Genomic DNA, 26,254 nt, shown 5'->3' on the forward strand with positions numbered 1-26,254 from the left:
CACAAACAGAAATTACACTACAATACGGTTAAGGATTTGGATCCAGTCAGTTCGAAACAATAATCATACCCTTCTACGAGAAACCCAGCGAAACAGGAAGAAGTTGGGGGAGAGAGGGCTATCAAAATTGTAAACAGAGAGGCTTCACCATGATCCAGAAGTCCGAGGCAAGAAGGTCATCAGGTGTAGAACATGAAAATGCGAAAAGCAAGCAGCGCAAAAGCGAAATGACACACAACGGTGTGGTTTCGGATTTTGACCCAAACACGTTTCGACTCCACGAGGAACCCAGCGAAACAGAGGAAAGTGGAGTTGGGTGGAGGGGGGTGGTGTCAGAATACAAACAAAACGGTTTGACCATGATCCAATGGTCTCCAAGGCGAGAAGGTCATCCAGTGCAGAACGTCCAGGCCGCTAAATCCCTGGACAGGGGGACAAGGAAGGGGTCAAGGGAGCGAGGGTCAGCGGGGTTGGCCAGCTGTTGTCCAGCGTAAGGCGAGTGGTCAACACAATGCTCCCTGTTGACACGCGCTAGCCACTGGTCAAGGGGCCACTTTCACGCTCCGACACTGAAGATGAAAGACCGCAGAGAAGATGAGAGGGTAGGAGTACCCTTGTCGCCGTTAGACAGAGAGGAGAGGAAGGAGGGCGGGGTGGGGTGGGGAGGGGGGGGGGGGGGGGCAAGGACAGGGTGGAACATGAGGTTTCAAGGGCTCGTTATTATTTTAATATTGAGTTTTGCGATTGGTTTGTAGAGGGCGTAGAGGATGGCATGGAAGAGGGTTCTTGGACCTGTTCTCTGTTTGTCAGTAGGGGAAGGCGGGGATGGACGACCTTGTAACTAACGAAATAAGTTTAGGGCTGGGAAGGGGGAGGCTCGAGGCTGATGAGGCATCTAGGACTTCCTTTAGGGGACCATATTATAGACGCTGTTGGGAGGAAACGATAGGAAGAGGTTACGAACTCATTATTTTGACCCCAATGGTCACTTGTCGTCGGAACTGGGTGAACATTTACCTGGGTCAGTCGCTGAAGGGAAACGGACGGACTCCCTTTGGGAAAATATCACACTTCTCTTCTTATAACAAAGGACTTGTACTGTTAACCATTACTAAACCTGCTTCAAGTTTGTTAAACTTATTCAGAAACCACACGAACGGTGAGATGACAGACACTATAGGCAAAAGCGACTATTAGTAACAGGGGAAAAGCCATTGTCTGAATGTCATAATCTTACTCAATCGTAGGATCTTGCTTCCTATATCTGTTCTGTTTCCTCTTTTCGCCTTTAGAATGAATAGGGTGTTTATCGATCTGCTTTTGTTCACACGATTTCCATCAATATGCATTGTTTTGTTTGATCAACTGAGAATTTGTGTGACTGTGTATAACAAATTCAGTACAAGTCATATGTTTTCACCTTCCGCTTGCAATCTAGAAATCGTATAGAGACTCAAAGACTCAAGACTCAAATGTTTACTGTCCTTATAAAAACAAGAAAAATTGACATGCAGTGGCAGGCGATCACAGACATAAAATACATCACATTTATTAAGAAGTATAGAGATATATGCACTGGAAGACCTAGTAGACAGCATCATCTTTGCCTTTTGCATAAGTGAGGTTAATAAGATCATGCGCTGACAATTTCAACATCAGACTGAGAACCAGTTTATTGTCATCTCTCAGAATGGTGTCATCTTCTAATGACCTCTTGGCTGTCAAGAAAAATAACTCTTCCGCTCTTCGCGCCCAGTGTCATCGCGCTTCTCTTTCTGTGAGCCAAAAGAAGCGATAGTTGAATGATAGGGTAGATCTATGCACTGAACGATAATTTTCTTTTAAAGTGTCACTTACGGTAGTGTCAAATTCGACGTTGTCACTCAGTGTCTCTAGTCCTCCCAAATTGTGTCCTGCCAATGTCATTGTAGGCTAATTAGTAAGACCACAACTCAGTCTGCGACTGTCACCGTAGTTAGGGACAAATTACACTTGTTGCGCAGAGTCAGCGGCACAGACGACGCACTGCAGATTAATGAGGTAATTTTTTTCCCAGCCCGCTACACGTTGCGTGAAAAGAAAACAGGCCACAGTACTCGTCATAACCCTTATCGCAGCATGCAGCGCCGCTGACTCGGCGCAGGTGTAATTTGCCCCTTACACTGATACGATGACAGGAAAGGCGTACGTGTTTGTTATACTGTTCAAAAAAAGAAACGCATAGTTGCTACTTGCCAAATTTGTTTTATTTTTCGAAAAAATTAACAGAAAATCCAATATTTAGATTATTTGTTTGAAATTTGGTATGGACACAGTTGAATGCACACACAGTTCATTTGCATCTTCAAATCAATCAGTCAATCAATACGATTGGGTGCCGAGGCTGTCAAGTCAGTAGGGGGTGTGACTGCCTTGAGCAGCAACAACTGCCCGGCACCTTCTGGGCATGGACTGGATCAGATGCCGGATATCTTGCTGTGGGATGGTGTCCCACTCCTCCTGAAGTGCCTGCAATAGATCGCGGTGATTTGCCGGCGCTTCTTCTCGCCTGCGCACACGTCTGTCCAATTCATCCCAGAGGTGTTCTATCGGGTTCATGTCTGGCGACATGGATGGCCAGGGAAGCACCTGGACATGGTGGTCGGTGAGGAACTGGGTGGTGAGTCGTGCTGTGTGCGGGCGAGCGTTGTCCTGCTGGAATATGGCATCCTGGTCAGCCAGAAGAGGAAGGGCGTGTGGGCGCAGAATTTCCTCCACGTATCGCTGGGCAGTTATGCGCCCTTGGACGTGCACCAGGGTGCTCCTTCCAGCGGTATTGATCGCCCCCCACACCATGACGCCTCTACCACCATGAACGGGTGCCTCATCCACACAGTTGGGCGCGTAACGTTCGTTTACTCTCCGGTAGACCCTCCTCCGACCATCATGTCGCTGGAGCAGGAAGTAGGACTCGTCGCTGAACCACACGTGTCTCCAGTGATTCCGGACGGTCCAGCGAAGGTGCTGGTTGCCCCACTGCACTCGGTTCTGGCGATGGCGGCGGGTGAGGACAGCTCCTCTGTGAGGTCTGCGAGCTCTCAAACCAGCTTCATGCAGGCGGTTCCGCACGGTCTGGTCCGATAATCGGTGTGGCCCGGGGAGAGCCTGGACAGAAGATGAGGCCGACAGGAAACGATTCCGGAGGTGGCGGAGCCGTATGAAGCGGTCGTGAGCAGCAGTTGTCGCCCTTGGTCTTCCCGCTCGTGGCAAGTCAGCAACGGAGCCAGTGGCTTGAAACCTGACCCACAGTCTACTGATGGTGCTCTGGGACACGTGGAAGTGCCTGGCGATTGCACTTTGACTTTGGCCTGCTTGTAAACGACCCAATGCAATTTGGCGGTCTTCTCTGCTCAATCGGGCCATCTTTCGTCGCTGAATTGTCGTCTGATTTCTTTGTGGCGAACAATCCGCTTTTATGGGTTTTGGAAGACATGGTGAGAGCTCAATATTCCCCGAGTTTCACGAGATTACACTGAAGCATGACGAGTGGTCATGCCAAATGAGCAATTTTGACATTGTAGCTACTGATAACGCATGCGTCACGTGCAGAGCTCACTTGTGGCAATGGACGAAAGGTCGACGACCAGATAAACATTTTCTGCAGTTTGGTGGATATCCTTGTAGCCATATAACTAAATTAACCAAATATTACAAGCTATGCGTTTCTTTTTTTGAACAGTATAGATTCTGTTGTCATCAGAACAAGAAAAGGCCTGGGCATGTCATGTTACCAATGCTTCGGGTAATCAGTAGACTGCCGTGGATTCCCCACCAATAATTAAGCCACCGGGTTTCCGTGAGATCCGACAGTCCAAGAAGTGTGTGAGTTTGCTCCCTTGCACGGCATTGAGGAAAACAGTTGCTTCCCGTTATACATTATTCTGCATACGCGAAACAAGATAAATAACACACACACACACACACACACAAACACACACACACACACACACACACACACACACTCTCGCATGCACGCATGCACGCATGAACGCATGCACGCGCACACACACACACACACACACACACACACCCAAACACACACACACACACACACACACACACGCACGCACGCACACACACACCACCAAAACCACCAACCCAACCCCACCCCACCACCCATCCTCTTTGTGCTTCATCTTACGTCTCACGCTTAATTGATTTTTAAGCGTAACCGAACGGCTGTGTCCCGAATTATGGGTGTATGGATATCGTAACTCGTCATGCGTGAAGGACTCAAGTCACACGCCGTTTTGATTACCGTACGGCGCTACACGCGCAAGGCAAGACTTCAAACCATTTGCGGTCAGCTCATTTTCCGCGGGTGACTGCGTTCGCCACGCTCCAGTGGCGCTGTTGGCAAATTGTAAACACGACACAGAGGTCCGTAGGTGCAGGTCACAAGGTACTGTTAGAAACAGTTAAGATGTTTAAAATCGAAGACCTTAAGTTGACGTGAACCTGAGACGCTTACGTTTGTGACTTCCAAAAGAAACATAATATCCCAAACCATGGAGGCGTGGCATTATCATGACCAACATTTTGCTTTGCTTGACTGTTTTTACTGTGTTTTGGCACAAATAAAGACGAAAGGAAAGCAGATGCCTGCGTCGTGCCCGTTTCCTGAGCGTAACCTCCCTAATAAAGGCGCTGTTTACAATTCGACAGCCATACACCTATATCTTGCTTTTCATGTCGAAGGTGATCGCACTGGATGTGTATACCTATCATCTCTTCATTGTGCCAGGTGCTTACATAGACCTGTATAACCCTTTTGTGTGTATACCATTCATAGTGTATGTCTATACCTATGCCCCGTGTGTCTGGTTGTACCTGTTGACCGGTGACATGTTCTTCATAAGGTTTACATACCTGTGGTGCCATCCTTTTGGTGCTTGCTTTCCGTGGCTAGTGTGTATCTGTCATTTCTAACTTCATTTCCCCCTGATATGCCCGGGATCGGTTCCACACTATAGTATAATACCAACTGCCCGTGTAATTGTTATTTGATTAACAACAAGAAGAGAACAAGAACACATGTTATTCGCCATGCAGCATTACAGCCACTGTGAATTGTTCTGGTGAGACTGAGTATGAATCTGTACAAGCTTAAGCTCACAATCCTCACCAATACAGTTCATTGGCAGTTAGTTTTTAAAAAGAAGTTAGCGAGGCTACAAACATCAAGCCAACTTTGTTTGTTTGTTTGTTTGCTTAACGCCCAGCCGACCACGAAGGGCCATATCAGGGCGGTATCAAGCCAAGGCAGCATTAGAAATATAGATACATAAAATAGATCTCATCAATGTTACTCTAAAATGAATATCGAAAATTACTAGAGGTAACATGTACTGCCTATGTAGGTTATAAAACTCGTTCCGTGTAGGTTCCAAGATAACTCATGAATCAATAACGTTGGCAACACGTTTTTAGAGTCAGGCAGGTAGACATGCACTGAAATTTCCTAATCATTTTGCTCAATTCCAAAGGAATAAATGCCCAAATCAAGATACAACTTCATCCTTCGTGGGTACTGTTAAAATGGGTTTTTTGTTTAACTATTATTACTTAAACCACTGCGTTGTTCTGTCGAACTCATTCATCGAACGGTTTAAATGGTTTTTTTTAAAAGTATTATTTCTTAACCACTGCGTTGTTCTGTCGAACTCATTCATCGAATACATCTCCGGGACAACCTGTGTCTGGCCTGTCTGAAACTGAACACCTCCGCGTGAGGGGTTTTGCTGCCAGCGCGGTGAAGATAAAGAAGTAACATTAGGGAGATTCAAGAGACAGCACGTTTCGTTTTGCAGCTCGTTTCGTTTGGTGAATGAGTCACCCCGCGAAACGGAACGTGAAACGAGACGGCATAGGCCACAGACAAGATTTAGATGTATTCACGTTTCGTTTCGGAATGAAGGAAGGGCGATAAATCTTCAAGTGAAATTATCACGTCTGTCCTCGATCAGAATGGGGAAAAAAAAACCTAGGAGGTGGTCCAGAATCGGGCATACTTTGATTATTTTCAGTCCAAATAAATCACACAGACTTTGTTTATACAAAATCACATACGAAGCCAGAATAAAAATTCGATGCGATGACCTACTTCTGCTTCGCCATTTGCTTTCTTCACCATGAAGTTGGATAAATGTACCAGGATCAGCACCCTTCAAAATATTTCAGTTCACAACAGTTGTCTACCTCCAATGAACACATTCTCAGCGCTGAAAGACTGTGAAAGGGTTGATGAATCTAGCAATGCATAAAATGGCCAACAAATAAAACTGTTAGTGTGCAAAAATACTCACAAAAGTTGACGAAATATTGTTCGTTTTTTGGGGGTGGAAAACGTGACTGCGTTTTGACGTTCCACGTTCCGTTTCAGTTGACCTTCACCTTTCCAGCGAGAGACTCCCGAAATGATGACGTTTACCACGACTTCAAAACGAAACGTCCCGACGTTTCGTTTATTAAATCTCCGTACTGTCTCTGCCCACGCGGCAGCAAGCAGGATGTCTCTGAACTGAATAGGTTATAGCTTTGCCGTACCCAGATGAGGATGCGTACAGACAACTGATCTGTGGCCATTGCATTTGAACCTGTCAGTCCTACCTATAATTATATCGACAAAGCCGAGAAAACGCACCCGTGTCACCCTTTTTGTATAATAGCAGTTCAAGGTCCCGGTGTATCTATCAGGCCTGATAGTATATAATTATATATATGTCACAGGGGAAACTAGAATTCAGTAGGATCCGGAATCCTACTAGTAGAGACTGGAATCTCAGTTTCTACTAGTAGATACTGGAATTCCAGTCTCAACTGGACTTTTTCAAGTTCAAACTGGAATTCCAGTATCTACTAGTAGATACCGGAATTCCACTTACAACTGGATTTTTTCCAGTTGAAAGTGGAATTCCGATATCTACTAGTAGAAACTGGAATTCCAGTTTCAACTAACAGCCAGTTCATGTTGGAATTCAGTTTAAATTGGAATTATTTGAAAACTGAAAAAGAAACTGGGATCATATCCACAGAGAGGGTTCAACTTGAAAACAAAGCTTAGATGTGACAATGACTTCTTCACGTGAATCTGAGTTGTTGTTGCAAATAAAGTGACCAATGTTCTCCAGCCAGAGTAATATGGAAATTGGAATTATTTGAAAACTGAAAAAGAAACTGGGATCATATCCACAGAGAGGGTTCAACTTGAAAACAAAGCTTAGATGTGACAATGACTTCTTCACGTGAATCTGAGTTGTTGTTGCAAATAAAGTGACCAATGTTCTCCAGCCAGAGTAATATGGAACAACCGAGGCCCTTCTATTCACAGTGAGTCTTGATCAGTTGATCAGAGTGAAGTGTCAGTGACAGACAGCAGTCAAGATTGAAGATGGAGTCCGAGTCAGAGGATCAGAAAACTCTGTTTTATTCTCTTTTAGAAGCACACATACGGAGTCTTGATGACAGCAAACGAGAATGTTTCTGCATTGCCCAAGAGAAGTACACAAAAATAGTGAAAGCTCTGCAACTGAACAAGGGCCAGCAATGTCCAGAAGGTGCCAAATTCAAGTACAGGTGTGCAAAGCATTATAAATTACAAGTTGTGGGGGCAAGGACAATGCTATGTTGCCAGAAAACCAACTGCCCGGTTGTGACCAGAGAGGAATTGTTTGCGACAATTGCGCGATGTCACGTTCATGTTGGCCATGGGGGAAGGGATAAAACGTGGGCGGAAATCAAAGCAAACTACGCAGGAGTCCACCACTCAGCAGTCAGTGTGTTCCTGAAGACCTGTCCCAGCTGCAGGCAGCGCCAGGTGGTGAAATCACTTCCATCTGGAAAGGCAATGATCAATCTGTCTTTTCTACTCAGAGTCCAAATCGACCTCATTGACTTCCGCAGCAGGCCTGACAGGGACTTTAAATGGATCCTGCATGCAAGGGACTGTTTTTCGAAGTTTTCTTGGGCCTATCCCTTGGAATCCAAGACTGCAGCAGAGGTAGCAGGTCATCTGTTCGACCAATTCTGCACCTTTGGACCACCACGCCTCCTGCAGAGTGACAATGGCAGAGAATTCACGGCGAACGTGATACGTGAAGTGTGTGATCTGTGGCCTGGAACAGTGATCATCCATGGACGCCCAAGACATCCTGAAAGTCAGGGTAAGTGTTCGTTTTTATTTGTATTTTTTTCAGAAATGAAAATTAACCCTTACAGTGCCTACAAGACGGGTATACCCGTCCTGCACTCTAGCCAGTTAGAGAAAACATTCTTGTCGAAGAGTGACCATGCATTGAAACACCCCGGCAGTGAAAGGGTTAATGAGGCAGACCTACCGGTGGTAACATGTTTTGTCTGTTGCATCTGTCAAAAGATAAACATTCAGCTTTTTTCGTAATCGGATCATTTTTCACATTTTACTGACATTGAATTGAAACACCCCGGCAGTGAAAGGGTTAATGAGGCAGACCTACCTGTGGTAACATGGAATATGAAACCGAAATTTAACGCAATAGGTCTAATCTAAAATTTCCATAGTGGTGATTGTGATTGTGATTTTTTTTTTTACTGGCGGTATAACAAGCTAAAATGGGTATGAACTGAACCGCTATGATGTCCAGGTTTTGAAAACTAATGTCGCAGTTGCAGCACTTTAGTACAACATGCTAGATTAACCCCTTGTTACCAAAACCAGGAAACTTTGAAGTTTTCACTCATTCCCCTAGTTTTGGAAAACGGCACTTTGAATTTTAATTTAAAAACATATTATGAATCTGTTTGACTTCCTTGACCTTTACAGATGTATTTTAAGGCATTTTGAGAAGGGATTGCGTTATTAAGACTGGGAATATATCAAAAGTATTAAAAAAAATTATGGAATTTGAGCAATATTTGGTAAAACGTTCTCATCACATCAGTCAAACTATGGATTAACATGGATAAATAGATGTTATTTTAACCGTCTGGGGGTGTAAAATTTGAAAAGTGATTTTGGTGTGCCTCAATTTTACATAAAAGTCCAAATTAACCTCTTGTCTGTGAAATATGGAAAAAATGCCACACTTCCCTTTTGATAATAAAACGTTGTTTTTTTACCACTTCCGGATAAGGATTGTTTATTTTGATTTTGCGTTTTCCGATGTTTCTCAGCGAATACCAGGCTTTCAGGCTTAATTTTCTGGATAATGAGAGTTCATAGAGTAATGTATCAGCTGCCGTTCAAGGAATTCTACTTCCGGTTTAGGTCTTTCATACCCCTTTAATGGTACTGTGACAGTACCATGAACCTTTCGATGAATGATACACTCGACTTCTCAAATTAAAACTGCTCTAGCAGCTTTATAAATCAGCTTTACAACCTGAAATATGGGCTACAGACATAGTGCAGTGGCCTAGGCTTGAAAAGGCCTCTATTTAAGGTGACAGTATCCAACTGGGATTGCTTCACTGTGTGCAGGGTGCATTGAGAGGGGGAACGGAGACCTACAATTGAAACTAGGCAAATGGATGGATACCAATGGCCCACAATGGAGCAGGGGATTAAAGTCTGTGGTTCACTCAATCAACACATCAGTTTCAAGTGCAACTGGGACAACACCGTATGAACTTGTATTTGGTCAGAAACCACGTTCGGACCAAGCTGTTTGGGAGGAATTTGCAGCTCAGGGTATTGTGCGTGAAGAAGATTTGCCAAATGATCTGCTTGTTATGCTTCCCACAATGAGGCAGGAAGGTGCAGTCGTGCAGTCAGTGAGTGAGGAAGATGCAGTCATTGAGTCATTGAGTCAGGAAGGTGCAGTCGTCGAGTCATTGAGTCAGGAAGGTGCAGTCGTCGAGTCATTGAGTCAGGAAGGTGCAGTCGTGCAGTCAGTGAGTGAGGAAGATGCAGTCGTTGAGTCATTGAGTCAGGAAGGTGCAGTCGTCGAGTCATTGAGTCAGGAAGGTGCAGTCGTCGAGTCATTGAGTCAGGAAGGTGCAGTCGTTGAGTCATTGAATCATGATGGTGCAGTCGTGCAGTCAGTGTGGCTGGACAATGTGGGGCGTGTAGTTCTGAGTCAAGAAGACACAGCCGTGAGTCAGAGAAGTGCAGTTGTGCAGTCAGGGAGCCAGAGTGACATCAGCTGCGAGGACGACGAGAGAATCACTGTGTGGAGTGAAGTGGTCTTTGATACAGTTCTGCAGCCAGTCAACAATTCTTTGCCAACTCCCGGACCTTCAACTGCTGGTATGTGGTATGCTTCTATCTGAATTGGTTTTAAAAATCTTGTGTTTTAGAGATATTGGCCATGCAACCATTGGACTAGTTGACGCCCATTACTGTATTAGTCGTATTAATAGGAGTAACATTCCATTACATTAACCCTTTTGCAGCCATAACAAACTAATGATGAACACAATTTTGATAATGATAGACAATGCAGGAGACGGGAGGTGCACTGGCAAGGGTTAATGACTCTGGGGATTAATGGCAGATTTGATGCAAATACAACTACAGTTCATTTGTTTCACAGGTGCTGACCGTTCTTCAGAAGCAGTCAACTTTCAAAAAAAACTTTCCTGTCAAAATGGGTCAAGTGTATGTTTTTGCAATGAATTATTCAGAATTTCTTCCTGTATCACTTCAACGTCGAAACACTAGTACACAGTGATTAATGTGTACACATACATGCCACATTATCATGTCACATTTCCCAACAGAGAAGAAGAAGAATGACTGCAAATGTCTGTTGCAAATACAACTGCATTTTATTTGTTTCACAGGTGCTGACCGTTCTTCAGAAGCAGTCAACTTTCAGGATCCTCTCGGACCTTCTCTCAGCACTCCTGAGCAGCATGCCACTGGTAAGTTTCTTCACACTTCCCTCAACACACTTTCAATGTGCCATATTTTCTATCAATTTATAAAGACTAGTTTGAAGATGTTAACAGGTTAACCCTTACACCACCTTTCTTGGTTTTCACACCAGCGTAGACGATTTTAATTTGTTTGTTTCACAGGTGCTGGTGGTTCTTCTCTCGGCATTGTAGAAAACGTGGATTCACCAAGTACATCATCTACTACCTGTACCAGCCACAAGCGAGGAAAGGAGTATCTTCTTTTGAGCGACAACGTCATCGTTTGTTCTGGCACAGAGCACACAAATCTTGACGTTGTGCATGGTGTGAAAGTGACTAAAACCACTCATGCTGTGTTTTCTGTTGACGAAGTGTTCGTTCCTACACATGTGCCTACAATTGCCAACCCTATGAATGAACCATTAGAAGTAGGACAGTTTGTGTTGTGGAAACGCACTGCAACAGTGCAAAATGAAGAAGGGAACACGGCTCACAAGGAGAAGCGACTTGTTGCCAGAAATAACTATTTGAAGGCTGCCAGACGTCAAGACACGAGGTACCAAAAGAAGGTAAAAGACGTGACCCAATCATTCCAAAACGGGCACACTGTCGGAGTGAAAATCCACAGTGCCGACAGGACCAACACTGACGTGCGGCTCTTGACCTGCAAGATTCTGGAATCAAAGATGAGGGGCGGTGATTCTGTCTATCGGGTGTATTGCCCGACTGGAATTGTTAAAAACTGGTTTCGGGGGGTGGAGCTTGTGGACATGAGCAGTGTGGTCCTCCCACATCTCAATGTGGTAAACCCACAGACTCTTAAGGAAGTGTCCCTCATTCAAGCCTCCAGGTCATCAACTGGTTGGCAAAACCGTGGAGCTGTCGCCAGGTCCGTCTGTACGTGCACAGGCGCGTGCATGACAAAGAGGTGTCCGTGCAAAGATGCCAAACTTGCATGTGGCACCAAATGCCACCCGCACAGCAAGAAATGCAAGAACATGTCCTGAAGTTGTCTGATGTGATTTTCATTGATTTGACTATGCAGTTTGTGGTGTTGGGTCTTTTTAAACAATGGATTTGCTTTCAATAAAGTAGTCAACTGTTCATTTTAAACAAAAAAGAAACTACATTCATCTCCATCGCGAAATTCCAATTTGAACTGAATTCCAACATGAACTGGCTGTTAGTTGAAACTGGAATTCCAGTTTCTACTAGTAGATATCGGAATTCCACTTTCAACTGGAAAAAATCCAGTTGTAAGTGGAATTCCGGTATCTACTAGTAGATACTGGAATTCCAGTTTGAACTTGAAAAAGTCCAGTTGAGACTGGAATTCCAGTATCTACTAGTAGAAACTGAGATTCCAGTCTCTACTAGTAGGATTCCGGATCCTACTGAATTCTAGTTTCTACTGTGACATATACACCGAGGGAGCTGGGTTTATGCAGGTATCCAGCCGTTTTCGTGCCGTTAGCATAATAAACCTGACAGACTGAAGTGAACTGAGCCATCTCTCAGGGGCCGTGTTTATAAACCGTGTAAACAAGTTGTAAACATGGTGTAAACACTTGTCGGCACCACAACCGTTTTCTTTGTGGGCTGTTGAAAGATATTCGACTGCTAGGATAGCAGTAGAATATTCCTGGGCCGCTGGCTAGAAGAGAAACACAATTTCTACCCAATGACCTACAGTTGAAAAGCGAAGGTTACTGTGAATCTGTGCAAGCAGAAAATGTACAGATTGAAATCAATGAAGCACATAATGCTCTTTGTTCAGCGCAGAAGCGAACAGTTTGTTTATGATCTTTATCTACTTCCGTTGAAAAGAAAGCCAGAGTATCCCAGAGTAAACCGGAAGGCGAACTGAGTGAGGCCTTATCTGCTATCTCTGAAGCCGATTTGTGTAGGAAATAAACGCAACAAGAAAACAAACTAGGCCACCTACAACGACGACGCGTGGATTAACTCTTCAAGCGTAGGAATTGTAAGGTAAGATTTAGTGAGGTAACGTTAAGAGTCTCTAAGGTTTTACCCACAAACAATCGGGTTGCTTTCTTCATGGAGAAAGTAAACTGTCGCAGGATGGCGCCACCTACCCGTAGAAGCGTAACCACGTCAATCGCCGCGGATCAGGCAAAGGGGAGTTTTACTAAAATCGTTCGTTTAGAGTCCCAAACTAAAGGAAGCTGTTGCAAATAGACGATGTTCTGAAATAACTCTGTCGGGTTTGTATGGGTTGTGAAAGAGTGATTCCCCTTGCTCTTATTGAGTCAAACTTCCCCACGTGAAATTAAAGGCTAGTCACTTGCGAGGGGTGTGTTTAAAACATCCAGACAAGGAGCACGTCTCCAATGCTTGCCTCAATAAAAGCAATTTAGCATTCATTCTTTCACAACCAGCTGTACAACATCTATAGAGGGTTTGTTATCTCCCGGAGTTCGTCCATTAGGCCGAAAAAAAAGAAGGTCTGTTTACGGTAACATAGGCCAAAAAAATAGGGTCGGTAGGTCGGGATTTTTTTTTATTTTTTTTTAATTTTTTTTTTCCAAAAAACCATATTTTTACGTTATTTTGCAAAAAAAACAAGATTTTTTTTTTCTTTTCCCCAAATGTCAAAAAAAAGTCTAGGGTCGCGCGAAAAAACTAGGGTCGGTCGGGTTACCGTAAACAGACCTATTTTTTTTTTGGCCTTAAGTCTGTTTGGGGACGGACAGAGGGGACCACGTTAGTGTTCTGCAAATGAAGCAAATTAGTGGATAAATGAGAAAGTTTCACTTCGAAATTCAGCTTTTTTCCTGAAGCCTTATTTGATCTTCAAGGGACCAAACTGTACATGTCTTATTGCTTGCCGACAGAGTTAGGTTGGGACACCGAACTTGATTGTCACCGGCCGTAGCATGTTACTCCGACATTCATAGGCCATTCAGACAACAGAAATGACAGCTGAATATGTATTACCTTTACTCACAACTTTGGTTCCTAAAGCCATCCCACAGCCGAGATGAACGCACCTTCGGCATGGTCATCCAAAACTGACTCACGGTAGTTGCTCCCTCAGTTTCGTACCATTGCATGCAAGTCATGTTAAAACTGACCTGAAGTGTTGCCCATCATTTGTCAGATTAGACAGATACTACAGTTCTATTGTTTTCATGGGATATCAAAGTCAGAACGGTTTCGACAGTGAAGAAAATTTTAGACTTCTGCAATATGCACAAGCTCATTCTTATTTATTTATTTGCTGTTGCTTTTCGGGTCCAGCGGACCATAATAGGCCAAATCAGGACCCCCTCATTCTTATTGAGGGTGCAACGATGCAGTGATGTCATTCGTCAACTAAAAATATGTAAGACGTTCAGGTACCGTTGCCTGATTTCCTTTTTTTTTTCTTTTTCATTTTCGCTATGATATGTACAATTGATTAGACACGAAGTGGACAAAGTGACGGCTGAACTCACGAAATATCGCAACTAGTGCGACGTAACCGCTCTGGCCGTACTTAAAGCCCTCCGAACTCGGCCTTGGTGAACCCCCTTCACCCTCGTGTCTTGCTGGTGCGGCGCCGGCCGGGACAAGACACACTTGTTACTCTTCTTGTTGAGTTTAAAGATTCCTTCCTTTCCGTGTTAAAGGTACAGACCTTCTTGTGAAAAGAGTTTGTCTCTCCATCTCAGATCTGGCCTGGCTTTTACATCAGATCTCAACATCCCTCCACTTTGGAACGTACCTAAAATATCTGCTTCCAGTGCAGAACTGGAATTTCGACGTCGTCATGGAATTTTAGACAGCTTTTCAGCAGAAGGCCAAACATGGTGGGTTTTTTTATAATGAAATAGTGTTTATATGTGTACCTGGTATGGATAGAAAGATAAGGCAAAAACAAAAATAGGTGTGGTTACGGTAACATAGCCAAAAAAAATAGGGTAAGAAGGTAGGCAATCACTTTTTTTTCTAATTTTTTTTTCTAATGTGTACAAATTAAACCTACTTGACAGGGAAATAAGTGTGCGACTCGAGCGCTTTCGCTTTCATTGCGTTTTCTGCACTCGTTTTCTTGTTTTTGTTTGTTTGCTTGTTTTTTTTACAAATGTAATAAAAAGTTATAGGGTCGGCCCCTAAAAATAGGGTAGGTCGGGTTATCGTAACCACGCCTATTTTTTTTTTAGGCTTAAAAAAAAAATGTTAAATCATGTACTGTTTATCGTATTTTAGAGAATATTTCTCATGGAGAATAATTGACTTTATAGTCTAAAGCACAAAAACATCAAAACCGCCAAGAATCAAGTTCCGCCAAAATTCAAGGTCGACGAAGATTTCAAGTTTGATTAATTAATTTCACAAAAGGCCTTCGGCGTACGTAACAAAACATCTTTGAAAATGTCCGCTCTGCACATTGGTTATTGATATTTGTTCAAGTGGAGGGATGGTCTTAGTGCATGACAAAAATGATTTAAATTTGTTTACGCGGGAACAACTGTGCTTTTAACCATCTGAAGTACACACCCCAATCAATCCTACGTTGGACACACGTTTGCTGTGCTGAGTGATTTTTTTCTTCAAATTAATGCAACGGTAATTATTCAACAGTGCATGCACGCTTCGCACTGAACGGTATTCTGGCGTTGGCAACTTCAATAATTGGTTCTTTTGCACACACTAGTGTATTTCTACATATAGTTTTGAATTAAAAAAACAAAAACATTGAATCAGTACTGTAAGCTTTCTCTGAACAGAAAGGTCGCTTTAAAGTGAATTTATAAAACAATAAAAAAATAAAATATTAAAAACCGCACCACGACGGTTTCTGGCGTACGGTAGCGGCCCCTTATAGTTCGCGAAGTCATCATTGAAAAGTTTATAACCTTTTGCGTCAACATTTTGAACGGAAGGAACCGAGGCGGTTTTGTAAAGGACGAGAAAAATGAGTCATAATTGGCTAAAGAAACGGCGGCTTATTCTCCCGCTGAGGCTGAATGGCGGTGTCGTTGGTGTCACAATGTTTATCCTTACACACTTCAGCCACCATTCTCTCATTCATGATTTTGAGTGTATGTACCCCTAGTTTCATTCAAGGTTCCGTCAATTCGCTTGCAGACATTCAAAAGCAGCGATGTTTACGTGCAGACACACACATATACACTCCCCGTAAAGTTTGGTATGAAAAAGCAGGACTTGAAATTCATTTATACCGTAAGTGATGAGTTAAAAATCAAGACACCAACACGACGCTGACGTCGAGTTATGATCAGGCATAGAAGAGAAACAGTCAAATAACGTACTGTTGTAGTTTTATGAGTGTCCTTGTAGGCGAACAAAATTACTTGCTTTGTTGTAGGACAAGCTTGCTATCATCCATTTTGGTGGTGCATTTTCAATATGATTTTAAACACATTAAAAGCGGTGTTCCGTCGGCGATGTGTGTAAGGTATGTTCGCCTCACAGTTGACAAATAAAACATGCCACTCATCACTTTAACAAGGTTGCTTTAGCATGGTTCTTGGCGATGTCTAAAGCTCGAGTGGTTTGAAGTGTTATGCCCGTGTCTAACCGTAACCTTGAGGTTTGTAACTAGCTTCAACCACGATTCAAAATTCAATTGAAAAATCCGACGAGTTGGCGCCTTCTTCAACTGGCTGGATATTACAAAACTACATTTTTACTTCTTCGGCTCATGATCTTTTTCTTCTTGTCGATCGCCTTTTACACTTGGATTCCAGCTCTGGATTCCAGCTCTGGAGATGAAGCTGGTGGTCTTCTGCAGAGCCTCCACAGGTCCGTGCAGCTTGTCTTGGAGGCCTGGGCCAAGTCTCACTCCTCAGTTGCTGGAGGTTCCTGCGATCCTGTAGGATGTGGGCTGCCTCTTGTTCTGCCTCTCCGCAGGGACACATGGGGTAGGGTCCAATGATTATAGTTAATCCAAACCCAAATCTTTCAAATGGTCAAGTCAGAACTGTTATCTGCAAGACAATGAATAACCATGGTTATTCAGCTTGTTCACAACCATCACGTCTGATTGCCGTAGTGACCTTGTCTTACATAATTAGCACCATTAGACACTGTACAAGAATCAAATTTGGAATAGGTCATGTGCATGGACACATGCAAGAACTGAAAAAACAAACGGACGTAAGCGCTCTGAATGCATACGACGTACATGCGTGCAACAAGAAAAAGTGAAAGTCACGCGGAACCAATCTCCTGGCAACTGATATACATAGACAACATCCAAGGTTCTGTTTGCATAAAGCCCATGCAGTTTAAACTGTGGGTAGTCAAAACTGTCCGAAATGGGAGAGAGGAGAGGGAGCTGGTGTGTGGCGGTGGCCGTAAGGGGGCCATGCAAAGAGACGTGGTTCTGACCATAAATAGACTGTTCACGCGTATTAATCATGAAATGATGCAGAAATGATGCAGGAATGGAACTTTGACACGGCGGATCATACATTCATAATCCTTTGCACTGAAAGCTGCTGAACGATTCAGTGATCTGCTCAATGGACTTTATATAAGACATTTTTACAAGGGTCTTTTTTTTCATCAGGTAATCTGACGCGATTTCCTGTTTAAAATCTCTCTCTCTCTCTCTCTCTCTCTCTCTCTCTCTCTCTCTCTCTCTCTCTCTCTCTCTCTCTCTCTCTCTCTCTCTCTCTCTCTCTCTCTCTCTCTCTCTCTCTCTCTCTCTTTCTCTCGATACATTTCTGTGTGACTCTCACTCTCTCTCTCACACACACACACACACGCACGCATGCATGTACGTTTGAATGCACGCATCCAAGCGCGCACGCATGCACGCAGGCACACACAAACACTCACACACACACACACACACACACACACAAACACACACACACACTCACACACACACAAACACACACACACACACACACACACACACACACCGGGCGTGCTAATCGCCAGATAAATGAATTACTAATGTCACTAACATCTCATTTCTTATTCTCTTATGCGGCGGACGAGCAAGCTACAATTGTGATGTCACTGATGATACTGTGGCTATATAGTGCATGACAAAGTGCGCGCTGGTATGGCTAGACTGTTTTGGAAACAATTTAAAAAATCCAATAATATTGCAAACAGAAAGAAAAGAAAAGAAAAGAAAAGAAAGACAACACTTGTTCAATGCTTTTGGTTATAAATAGGAAAGTTCCCGTCCCAGTGCAATATCGTAAAATGTGCAAGAGGAAACGATCGTGCAATCTTTTGTGTCCAATGCAAATTTCGTCCCCTTCCTTTTCTTCGGAAGATCACGACTTTTGCCACGATTGGGTCCCAATAGTACGTGCGAGTGCATAAAAGGGCGTGCATCTTGGACCAGCTTAGACAAACGTCTTGGACAAGAAAGAACTATTATTGCCCTTTGTGGGCTTGGATCGTCGTATTGCATTTGCATAATGGCACTGGCTGACCTCGGATCATAGCTTCAAATAAACCGGTCAAATAATGGAAAGCTTCTAAGATTGAAAGCCACAGATTTAAATTAGGTCTTATGTTGGCTTTCTTTTTTCGAGATCAGCTCGACCCGTCTCAGTTTACGGATTCGGCTAGCCAGGTTTTATTGATCTCGACGATTACTGATCCCAGGTTTCCAGTTTCAATCTTTTAGTTTCAGGCCGACAGATTGACTACATGTATTAAGATCGTTTCACGCCACTTGTTAAATCCGTTTGGGAAAATTCGATTGGAACGGGCACAGTGAACGCAAATTTCGGCTGGATGCGTGCTGGGGTATCTGCACATGCGCTGTGCTATTAATGCTCTCAATAAATTAGCTGTAATGTCTTTCGTCTCGTTTTCTGATACGAGGGCGGGGGTACCGGGTATTTTTGTGTGTTTGAGTGTGTGTGTATGTGTGTGTGTGTGTGTGTGTGTGTGTGTGTGTGTGTGTGTGTGCGCGCGCGCGTATGTGCGTGTGCGTGTGTTTATATATGTGTAAGCGTGCGTGCGTGCGTGCGTGCATACATGCAACCCCGCATGCATATGCATGCGTACGAGCGTACATGGTTGTATGCATACACTAGCCAGCGTGTGTCCGTTCGTGCATGTGTCCGCGCGTACGTGCATGCGTGAAAGAGTGCGAGCTAGTGTGTGTGTTCTTGATTTTGTTTACATTGCTGCACTCGTGCTAGTCCTTCTTCCATTTGATCATTTGCTTGTTTTGATGTATTAGTTTTTTCCTGTTTTGATCATTTAGACAAATAGCATTGTGTAACATGACCATGCCAACTCCCCCTCCCCTATACATTTCAAGGCGTGCATGTGATTTTCATCCCCTTCACTAATCCTGATATACAAAATAAATCAACACAAAACAGAACACACACAAACACACACACACACACACACACAAGAAAAAGGCGTCATGGAAACAAAATACAATCTTCCCTCAGTAACAGGGCGGATTGTGACAGAAATGCGCGCACTAATACAATTCACTCTTTGTGATTCTGCACCGAAGGCCCTAAATATACACGCTCATTAGTTCAGTGGAAAAGGTTCCCTCCGTGCGACAAGTAATCCCACTGTACTGGCAACATTTAAACAGTTTATGGGTTCAAGGTCACAGAATAGAAGTCAGTTTGGTCCTATGACTAGAGTGAAAACTCCGCTGAAATTAATGTCGTACTCGCTGCGACAATTAAAATCGTGTCAAACCGGATTAAGGTTTATTTTCGGAAACTCGTGTCAACACTCATTTACTGGTACTCATGTCCTTTACTCCCCCCCCCCCCCCCCTAACAAACAAAAGAAACACACACACACACATATACACACACGCACGCTCGCACGCACACTTGACACACAAAAACACATATACACACACACACACACACACACACACACACACACACACCACAAATGAACTTAATTTGAACTTCCGGTGCATGGTTTCTTGAACTTTGAATCCACTGACAGCAAACACGATGTTGATGGAAAACGTATTTCTGTTATCTTCAGATGAACAATAATCGTTGGATCGTGCATATGTGCAAGTATGACCTGGTCACAAAAATGATAACGTGAACTTTGTGTAAACCTCAACCCATGACCGAGTCTCGAATTGAAAGACTCACTATTTCTTAAGAAGTTGCATCATATTATGTGAAAGGCCAAATGACGGTCATCAGGTAAGACAAAACAGGACACAGGTACACACAAAATCGTACGAATTGTAGAATAGGAATGCAGAATTACGAGAGAAAAAAATCACATTACCTGTACACGCTGACAAACACACGTGCACGGTCACAAGCGTGCATATCATATTTGCAAATGTTCACACACACACACACACACACACACACACACACACACACACACACACACACACACACGCGCGCGCGCGCACACACACACACACACACACACACACAAACACACACATACACGCGCGCACACACACCCCCCCACACACACACACACACACACACACACACACACACAAGCAAGCACGAACGCATGCACGCATTCATGCACGAACGCACACACGTACACGCGCGATTTGTTACGCATAACTCTAACATTCTTCCACCTTTAAAAAACAGATTTAAAAAATAAAAAAATAAAAATAATACCCCTCCCCCCAAAAAACTCAATCCAGCCCAACGGAAAACAATGATAAGAAACAGGTAGGGAACGAATTAACAGGTGACTCTTGAGTACCTTGAAAGGGAAAGCGAACAAGGTAGGAAGTACCGGGCAACCCTGTGGAATTCCAAACACCATTAGCAGCGAGGGATGTCAGAATCTCAAGGTACCGTACGCACCCCATCACCTTCATTTGAGGAAGATGGACTTACAATGTACCCGGCACTTTTACTTTTACCCATTCTTAACGACCCCCTACTTCTCTCGGCATTCCTCTGTTTAACTGGGGTGGCGCGATTGATGGGCCATATATCAGTGCACTGGCGCATGTGCACATGCAAGTCTATGAAGAACCTGATATGTCTAGTCTTTCGGATGAGACGAAAAACCGAGGTCCCTTCGTGTACACTACATTGGGGATGTGCACGTTAAAGATCCCACGATTGACAAAAGGGTCTTTCCTGGCAAAATTGTATAGGCATAGATAAAAAAAAATGTCCACCAAAATACCCGTGTGACTTGGAATAATAGGCCGTGAAAAGTAGGATATGCGCCGAAATGGCTGCGATCTGCTGGTCGATGTGAATGCGTGATGTATTGTGTAAAACAAATCCATCTCACACGGCATAAATAGATCCCTGCGCCTTGAGTCCGAGTCTGGAGATACGCGCGCGATATATATAAGACTTCATATTATAACATATGCAAAATGTTCCATCAAATGTTCAATGATACGAGGTATGATCCAAACAAAATGATCAAATGTGATTTTCGCAGAGACCGTTCGGCGTATCTGGCCCAAATTACAGCAGTCATTAGAACTACTCTCCTCCGACATCGATGCAGAGTCACAAGTGTCTAAGCCAATCAGAAGAGGCCTTAAGGTGGCCTTATTTGGGGTTGCTTTTCAGCTCTGATTTGACGGCTTTTTTTGTAGGTCCTGGGTGCAGTGAAACTTGTTGGCAAAAAGTCTGATGTTCCAAGAGGGTATATTCAGCAATCTCAAGGGGTGTAGTCAGGTCTGAAGAATGTGTGAGGCAAAAAATGGGATCATTTGGTCTTTTAGGAATGGAGTTACGGTCCTTCTTATGTGGAGACTGACATTTTCATGAAGGAAAGGGCAGTCTGGGTTTCGCAGTTTGGTCGCTGACTGCCAAACCTCGCTTACAAATTTGATGCATCTCGTCATTTTGGTCCAGACACGCTTTGTTTCTGTGTTTTCTGGCACTAAAGTAGAAGGAAACCAAAGTCTCATAATCAGTGATTACATATACAGTAATAACAAATTTGGGTCTACTGGGTTCACAACGGTTGAGCAGATCGCGTGCGAGAGGACCCTGATGCTCCTTCCGTTCCCCTGACAGCTAATGAGGCACCCATTTTGCGGCCAGCTTTTGAAGCGGAAGATCATTGAGTAGAACTCTCTGAATTGTTCCATATGAAAGTTGAAGTTTTGCTCTTTATACCCGCATGTACACTTTTTAATCTTAGTTCTTAAATTTTGACACAGCGGCTATATTATTCTCGTTTAAAGCGCTCTTCGGAAGTCTTTTTGGCTTGTCAGAGTTATTCCGCTTTTCCCCAGTTTCAATTTCCCTTTTCTTTTGTCAGATTGTCGAATATGGAACAGCTTTGATTCGTATAACGTTCTTCAGCTTTGTAGACATTTTTGTTGTACCATTACCCAGCTACACTCTTCAAAGAAGTGAAGATGTTCATGGTGCTTGACAAAAGACCCCGTTTTGAAGCACAACCCAAAAGTGACGTATTTTAAAACCTCGTCATTTATGACGTAATAACCAAATGACGTAATCTTTTGGAGGTATACCAGTTAAATGTTTGACCTTTCAAATGATATATTACTTTTTATGATCAGTGGCCTGAGACTTGTATAATCGCGGTTTGATCATTTTGTTTGGATCAAACCTCGTATCAAAACTCAATCCATTGTTGTGAGTGTGTCTCTTCTGACACAAAAGAAAAGTTGTCTGTCAACTGTTTAATATAAGATTTCCAAAGAAAGTTCTAAAGACAAAAACATCAATCAGTAAATTTAACTGAAGAAAAATGCCAGTAACAAAACCAATATCACTGCGATTATGTATTTGAAAACAAGAGCCGTGAGAACAAAACGAACGCTTGTTTCCGGGCGTTCTTTTACCTATAACGGAATCTCTTCATTCTCCTAAACAAAAACAACAAAACAACACACAAAAAACACATTTACCTGGACATCTGCTGCAGCAATAAATTCTTAAATCAAAATAGAACAGAGGGCATTGCGTCTCTATGCAAATTGCGGCAATCGCGCACGATGACATAGTTTGAAGTAAAAAGACGTTATTTTGTGAAAATGCATGTACATCACATGCGCGTTTATGTAACCGTTTCATGCAGATCGGTTTTTGATATACATTCCGCAATCTAAAGCAAGCATAATCTACAAGTTAAACACAATCTCGCTCTCACAGAATATTAGCGTGTGTACGGAATTGATGCAGATTCAGTGGCAGTGGACTGGAAACCTAACAACACAAGCAACAGCAAATCAATGACAATGACGGGTTCGTCAAGTTCACACCCACTACAGCATCTCTGGCACTACGCGGTGTATACCGCCCTGGGTGTTTATGTTTTGATTTGCATGCAGGGTCACTCAGGTGTGCCCAACGATACGCTTCGTCGCCTCTCAGCCTGCGAGCCCTATTTTCAGAGCGTGGATGTTAATGAGTTGAAAGCAAACTGCTAATTGTGGGGCTCCGCGTAGCGTGACTAATGACAGTGTGTACGCGTGCTCGTGCTGCTGGGCACAGCGCAAGGAATGCATGACAGGAATGCTCAGCGCTCAAGGTGTCCGTAAGGTGGAATTAGCTGCTCTCACGATCGCTAATGCACTCGGAGAAGTGTGTCATCATCTGAATTCATCATCAGGGCTGAAATACGTTCGGTTAGGAGGAAGATTGCAAATAAAGCATCTCTTAGTTATAATTATGTGCATGTCAATTGTCATGTCGCCTGAACTATATAGTTTTTTTGATTTTCCACAATTAGCCGGAAGTGATAGTTGTGCCAACCAGTGGGGTGTTTTTTTTACGAAACCTGTTGAAATGTAAGTTTCATTTTTTGGCCATAAACACAAAAACAACCCAGTGGAAGAGTACCAAGGAGATGTTTCCCGACTCTTTTTAAGAGGCACATGTTGACCTACTTTAGGGGACAGAAGTAAGTGAGATGCATTCAAAAGCTGATGGAACTTATGTGGTTGTTAACCACGATCACAATATATAGTTTGTTCAATCAAAAGACTTCTGTCTAATTCATTTGGTTTCGTTTATTTAGGAGACACGTCACACTCAGAGTTCTTCATATAAGCCTTCCCTGTGATTTTGTTCATGCATCCCAAAACCTAGCCATCTTCAAAACGGGAACATTTCTATCTTGGTGCTGTGTCCTTTTCGTCCTTTGTCCATCCATTAGTGTTTAAATAAAACAAGGTCAATACAAGCGTGGTAGCCCAGACAGGTTAATAACAGTCGTAATCTGTTGGTAAAACCTGCAACTTCACAACTTGATGAACAGATTCAGGTATCGGCGGTTATTGGGTGCAGCTTTGTGGCTGCTAATGTTTATGATACAGTAAGCTGCTGATCGACTTTGAAGGGAAGAGACTGTATGATATCATCAGTTCCGTGTTCTCAACAAATCAGCTTCAAAGACGCGCCATGTTTACATCATTCCAGACAAGGGTGTCAAGTTTAGTGTTGTGGGAGAGTGCGATGTGATGTGATGGCTGTGGTTATGTAAAAAGACAAATTCTATTTGTTTTTGATTTTCTGTTTTTGTTGTTGTTGTTGTTTTTATGTTGTTTCTAGTTTTTTAACAGATGGACGAAAGGATGTGCAATGTGTGATGTTATACGAAGCATTACCTGTATTTACCTGTATTGACAACTTACAGTGTGCCCTTGATATATTTAATGATTACACTAAAACACACCCATTGTTTGTTGTTGTTGTAGTTCTTCTTCTTCTTCTTCTTCTTCTTCTTCTTCTTCTTGTTTATGGAAAGGTTTCTTTCTTGTGAAGCAGTTTACACTGAACGTCAGCTGAAGTCCAACAAGCAGGGAAGGGTTAAATGCAAAATGGTCGCCTCCCCTTTGCACCGCCTATTCTTCCCCTTTATTCTTCTCGGATGACAGATTGATTCCTAGTATCTAAACGATCTGCATAGTCTGATTTTTGGGATTTGTAAATGCTTTCATCCTCTCAGAACCTCCTCTTCCCTCTGCTCTTTATTTCTTTTCTGGCTGACAGATTGATTCGGAGTGTACAAATGATTGTAATGTATCAATCTACAATTGTGTATGTTTCGTAATGTTCAGCGTGTGCATACTCGTTAATCATCATTAGAGCGTGCGCGCGTTCATGTGTATGTCTGTCCAACACAGCCGTAACGAGGCACGCTCGCACACGAATTATAACATGTTAGTTCGTGAATGAGAAAATGGCCGAGCCAGGACTCCACCAGAAGTTGACACTGACGTTGACATACACCAGATTATGTTGTCCAAGGGGTCGGTCACCCGTGAGTTTATCCAGCGGTTTAATGTTTGTCTGGAGATTCAATGAGTCGCCTGGATTGAATAATGGAGGCTTATGTTCGAGTTCACTCAGTACACTACTCCGTGATTTTGTTTATTAAAGAGCGAACACATTCATTTTTGGTATGCTTGTTTTGCTGGTCGTCATTGTTGGTTAGTTGACCGAGCCAGCGCATGAACACACGCATTTACCATCGACGCATGCGAAGAGAAGGAAATACACACGGAAAACACACACACACACACACACGGCACAAACACACGCACGCACGCACACACACACACACACACACACACACACACGGCACACACACACACATACACACACACACACACACACACTTACTATAGCTCGCACAATCAGTCCTAACCCCCACACGGTTACCAAACAACTGATCCAACTCGACCTAAGCATTCAATGAACCATGCGAATGTTTCCGTTTCTGTTCAACATTACATAAAGCGACATATTTTTACTCCCCACATGCACCAGGGGAAGTAAAATAATCCGGTTAAGTCGGATTAGCAATCACAACAATCATGTTCTTTGTTCCACACACTCGAATAGTGTTTTTGTTGTTGAGTGAGTGTTCGTTTTCCCGATTCAAGCCGCTTGACCGGTTGAGATGATGGTATTAGGCGAGAAACCAGATTACCCAAGTAATTGCTATTGATGGTCCATTTTTTCGGTTTTCGTGTGTTGTTGCAAGAAAAGTGTGCATGCGCATCCTGTAATAAGTTGTTATTCGTAATATCCGAATAAAGAGTTGTGTAATTATGTTTTGTCGTGCTGTGTTGTTTTACAAGCCTAGAAATCGCCTAGTGTGGATTGCATGACTGTATTGTGTTGGAAAAACAAATTGTATTGATCTTTTTGTTTTTATTCTTGTAAAAGTATTTTAACCATTTAAAACGATATTGATATATTTTATATTAAACATAAAGTATAACTAAATATTAATTTGTATGGTTGTTTTTTGGTGTTGCGCAAAGTTCTTAATATGTATGTGTAGAAATGTATAGATATATGGAACTCCAAAAGAAATTAGATTTGTTTGTTTGTTTGTTTGCTTAACGCCCAGCCGACCACGAAGGGCCATATCAGGGCGGTGAGAAATTAGATGTATTTTTGATTATGAATTACTGTTAAAGAATTTAGACAGATACATAAAA

At 43.1% G+C, this 26,254-nt stretch overlaps 2 protein-coding genes across 2 annotated transcripts in view; one reads left to right on the forward strand and one right to left on the reverse strand.

Annotated features, from left to right (window-relative positions):
• The window catches only part of LOC138967071 (uncharacterized), a 438,331-nt gene that overhangs the window by 203,083 nt on the left and 208,994 nt on the right, over window positions 1-26,254 (reverse strand). The window lies entirely within an intron of this gene.
• Window positions 6,756-12,048, forward strand: LOC138966894 (uncharacterized). Its single transcript, XM_070339288.1, has 4 exons — window positions 6,756-8,201; window positions 9,497-10,264; window positions 10,801-10,881; window positions 11,038-12,048. Exons 1-4 carry the CDS (start codon window positions 7,430-7,432, stop codon window positions 11,880-11,882), a joined length of 2,466 nt encoding a protein of 821 aa, XP_070195389.1. The 5' UTR covers window positions 6,756-7,429; the 3' UTR covers window positions 11,883-12,048.

This window comes from Littorina saxatilis, linkage group LG1 (genome assembly GCF_037325665.1).
Source record: "Littorina saxatilis isolate snail1 linkage group LG1, US_GU_Lsax_2.0, whole genome shotgun sequence".
NCBI classification, from domain to species: Eukaryota; Metazoa; Mollusca; class Gastropoda; order Littorinimorpha; family Littorinidae; genus Littorina; species Littorina saxatilis.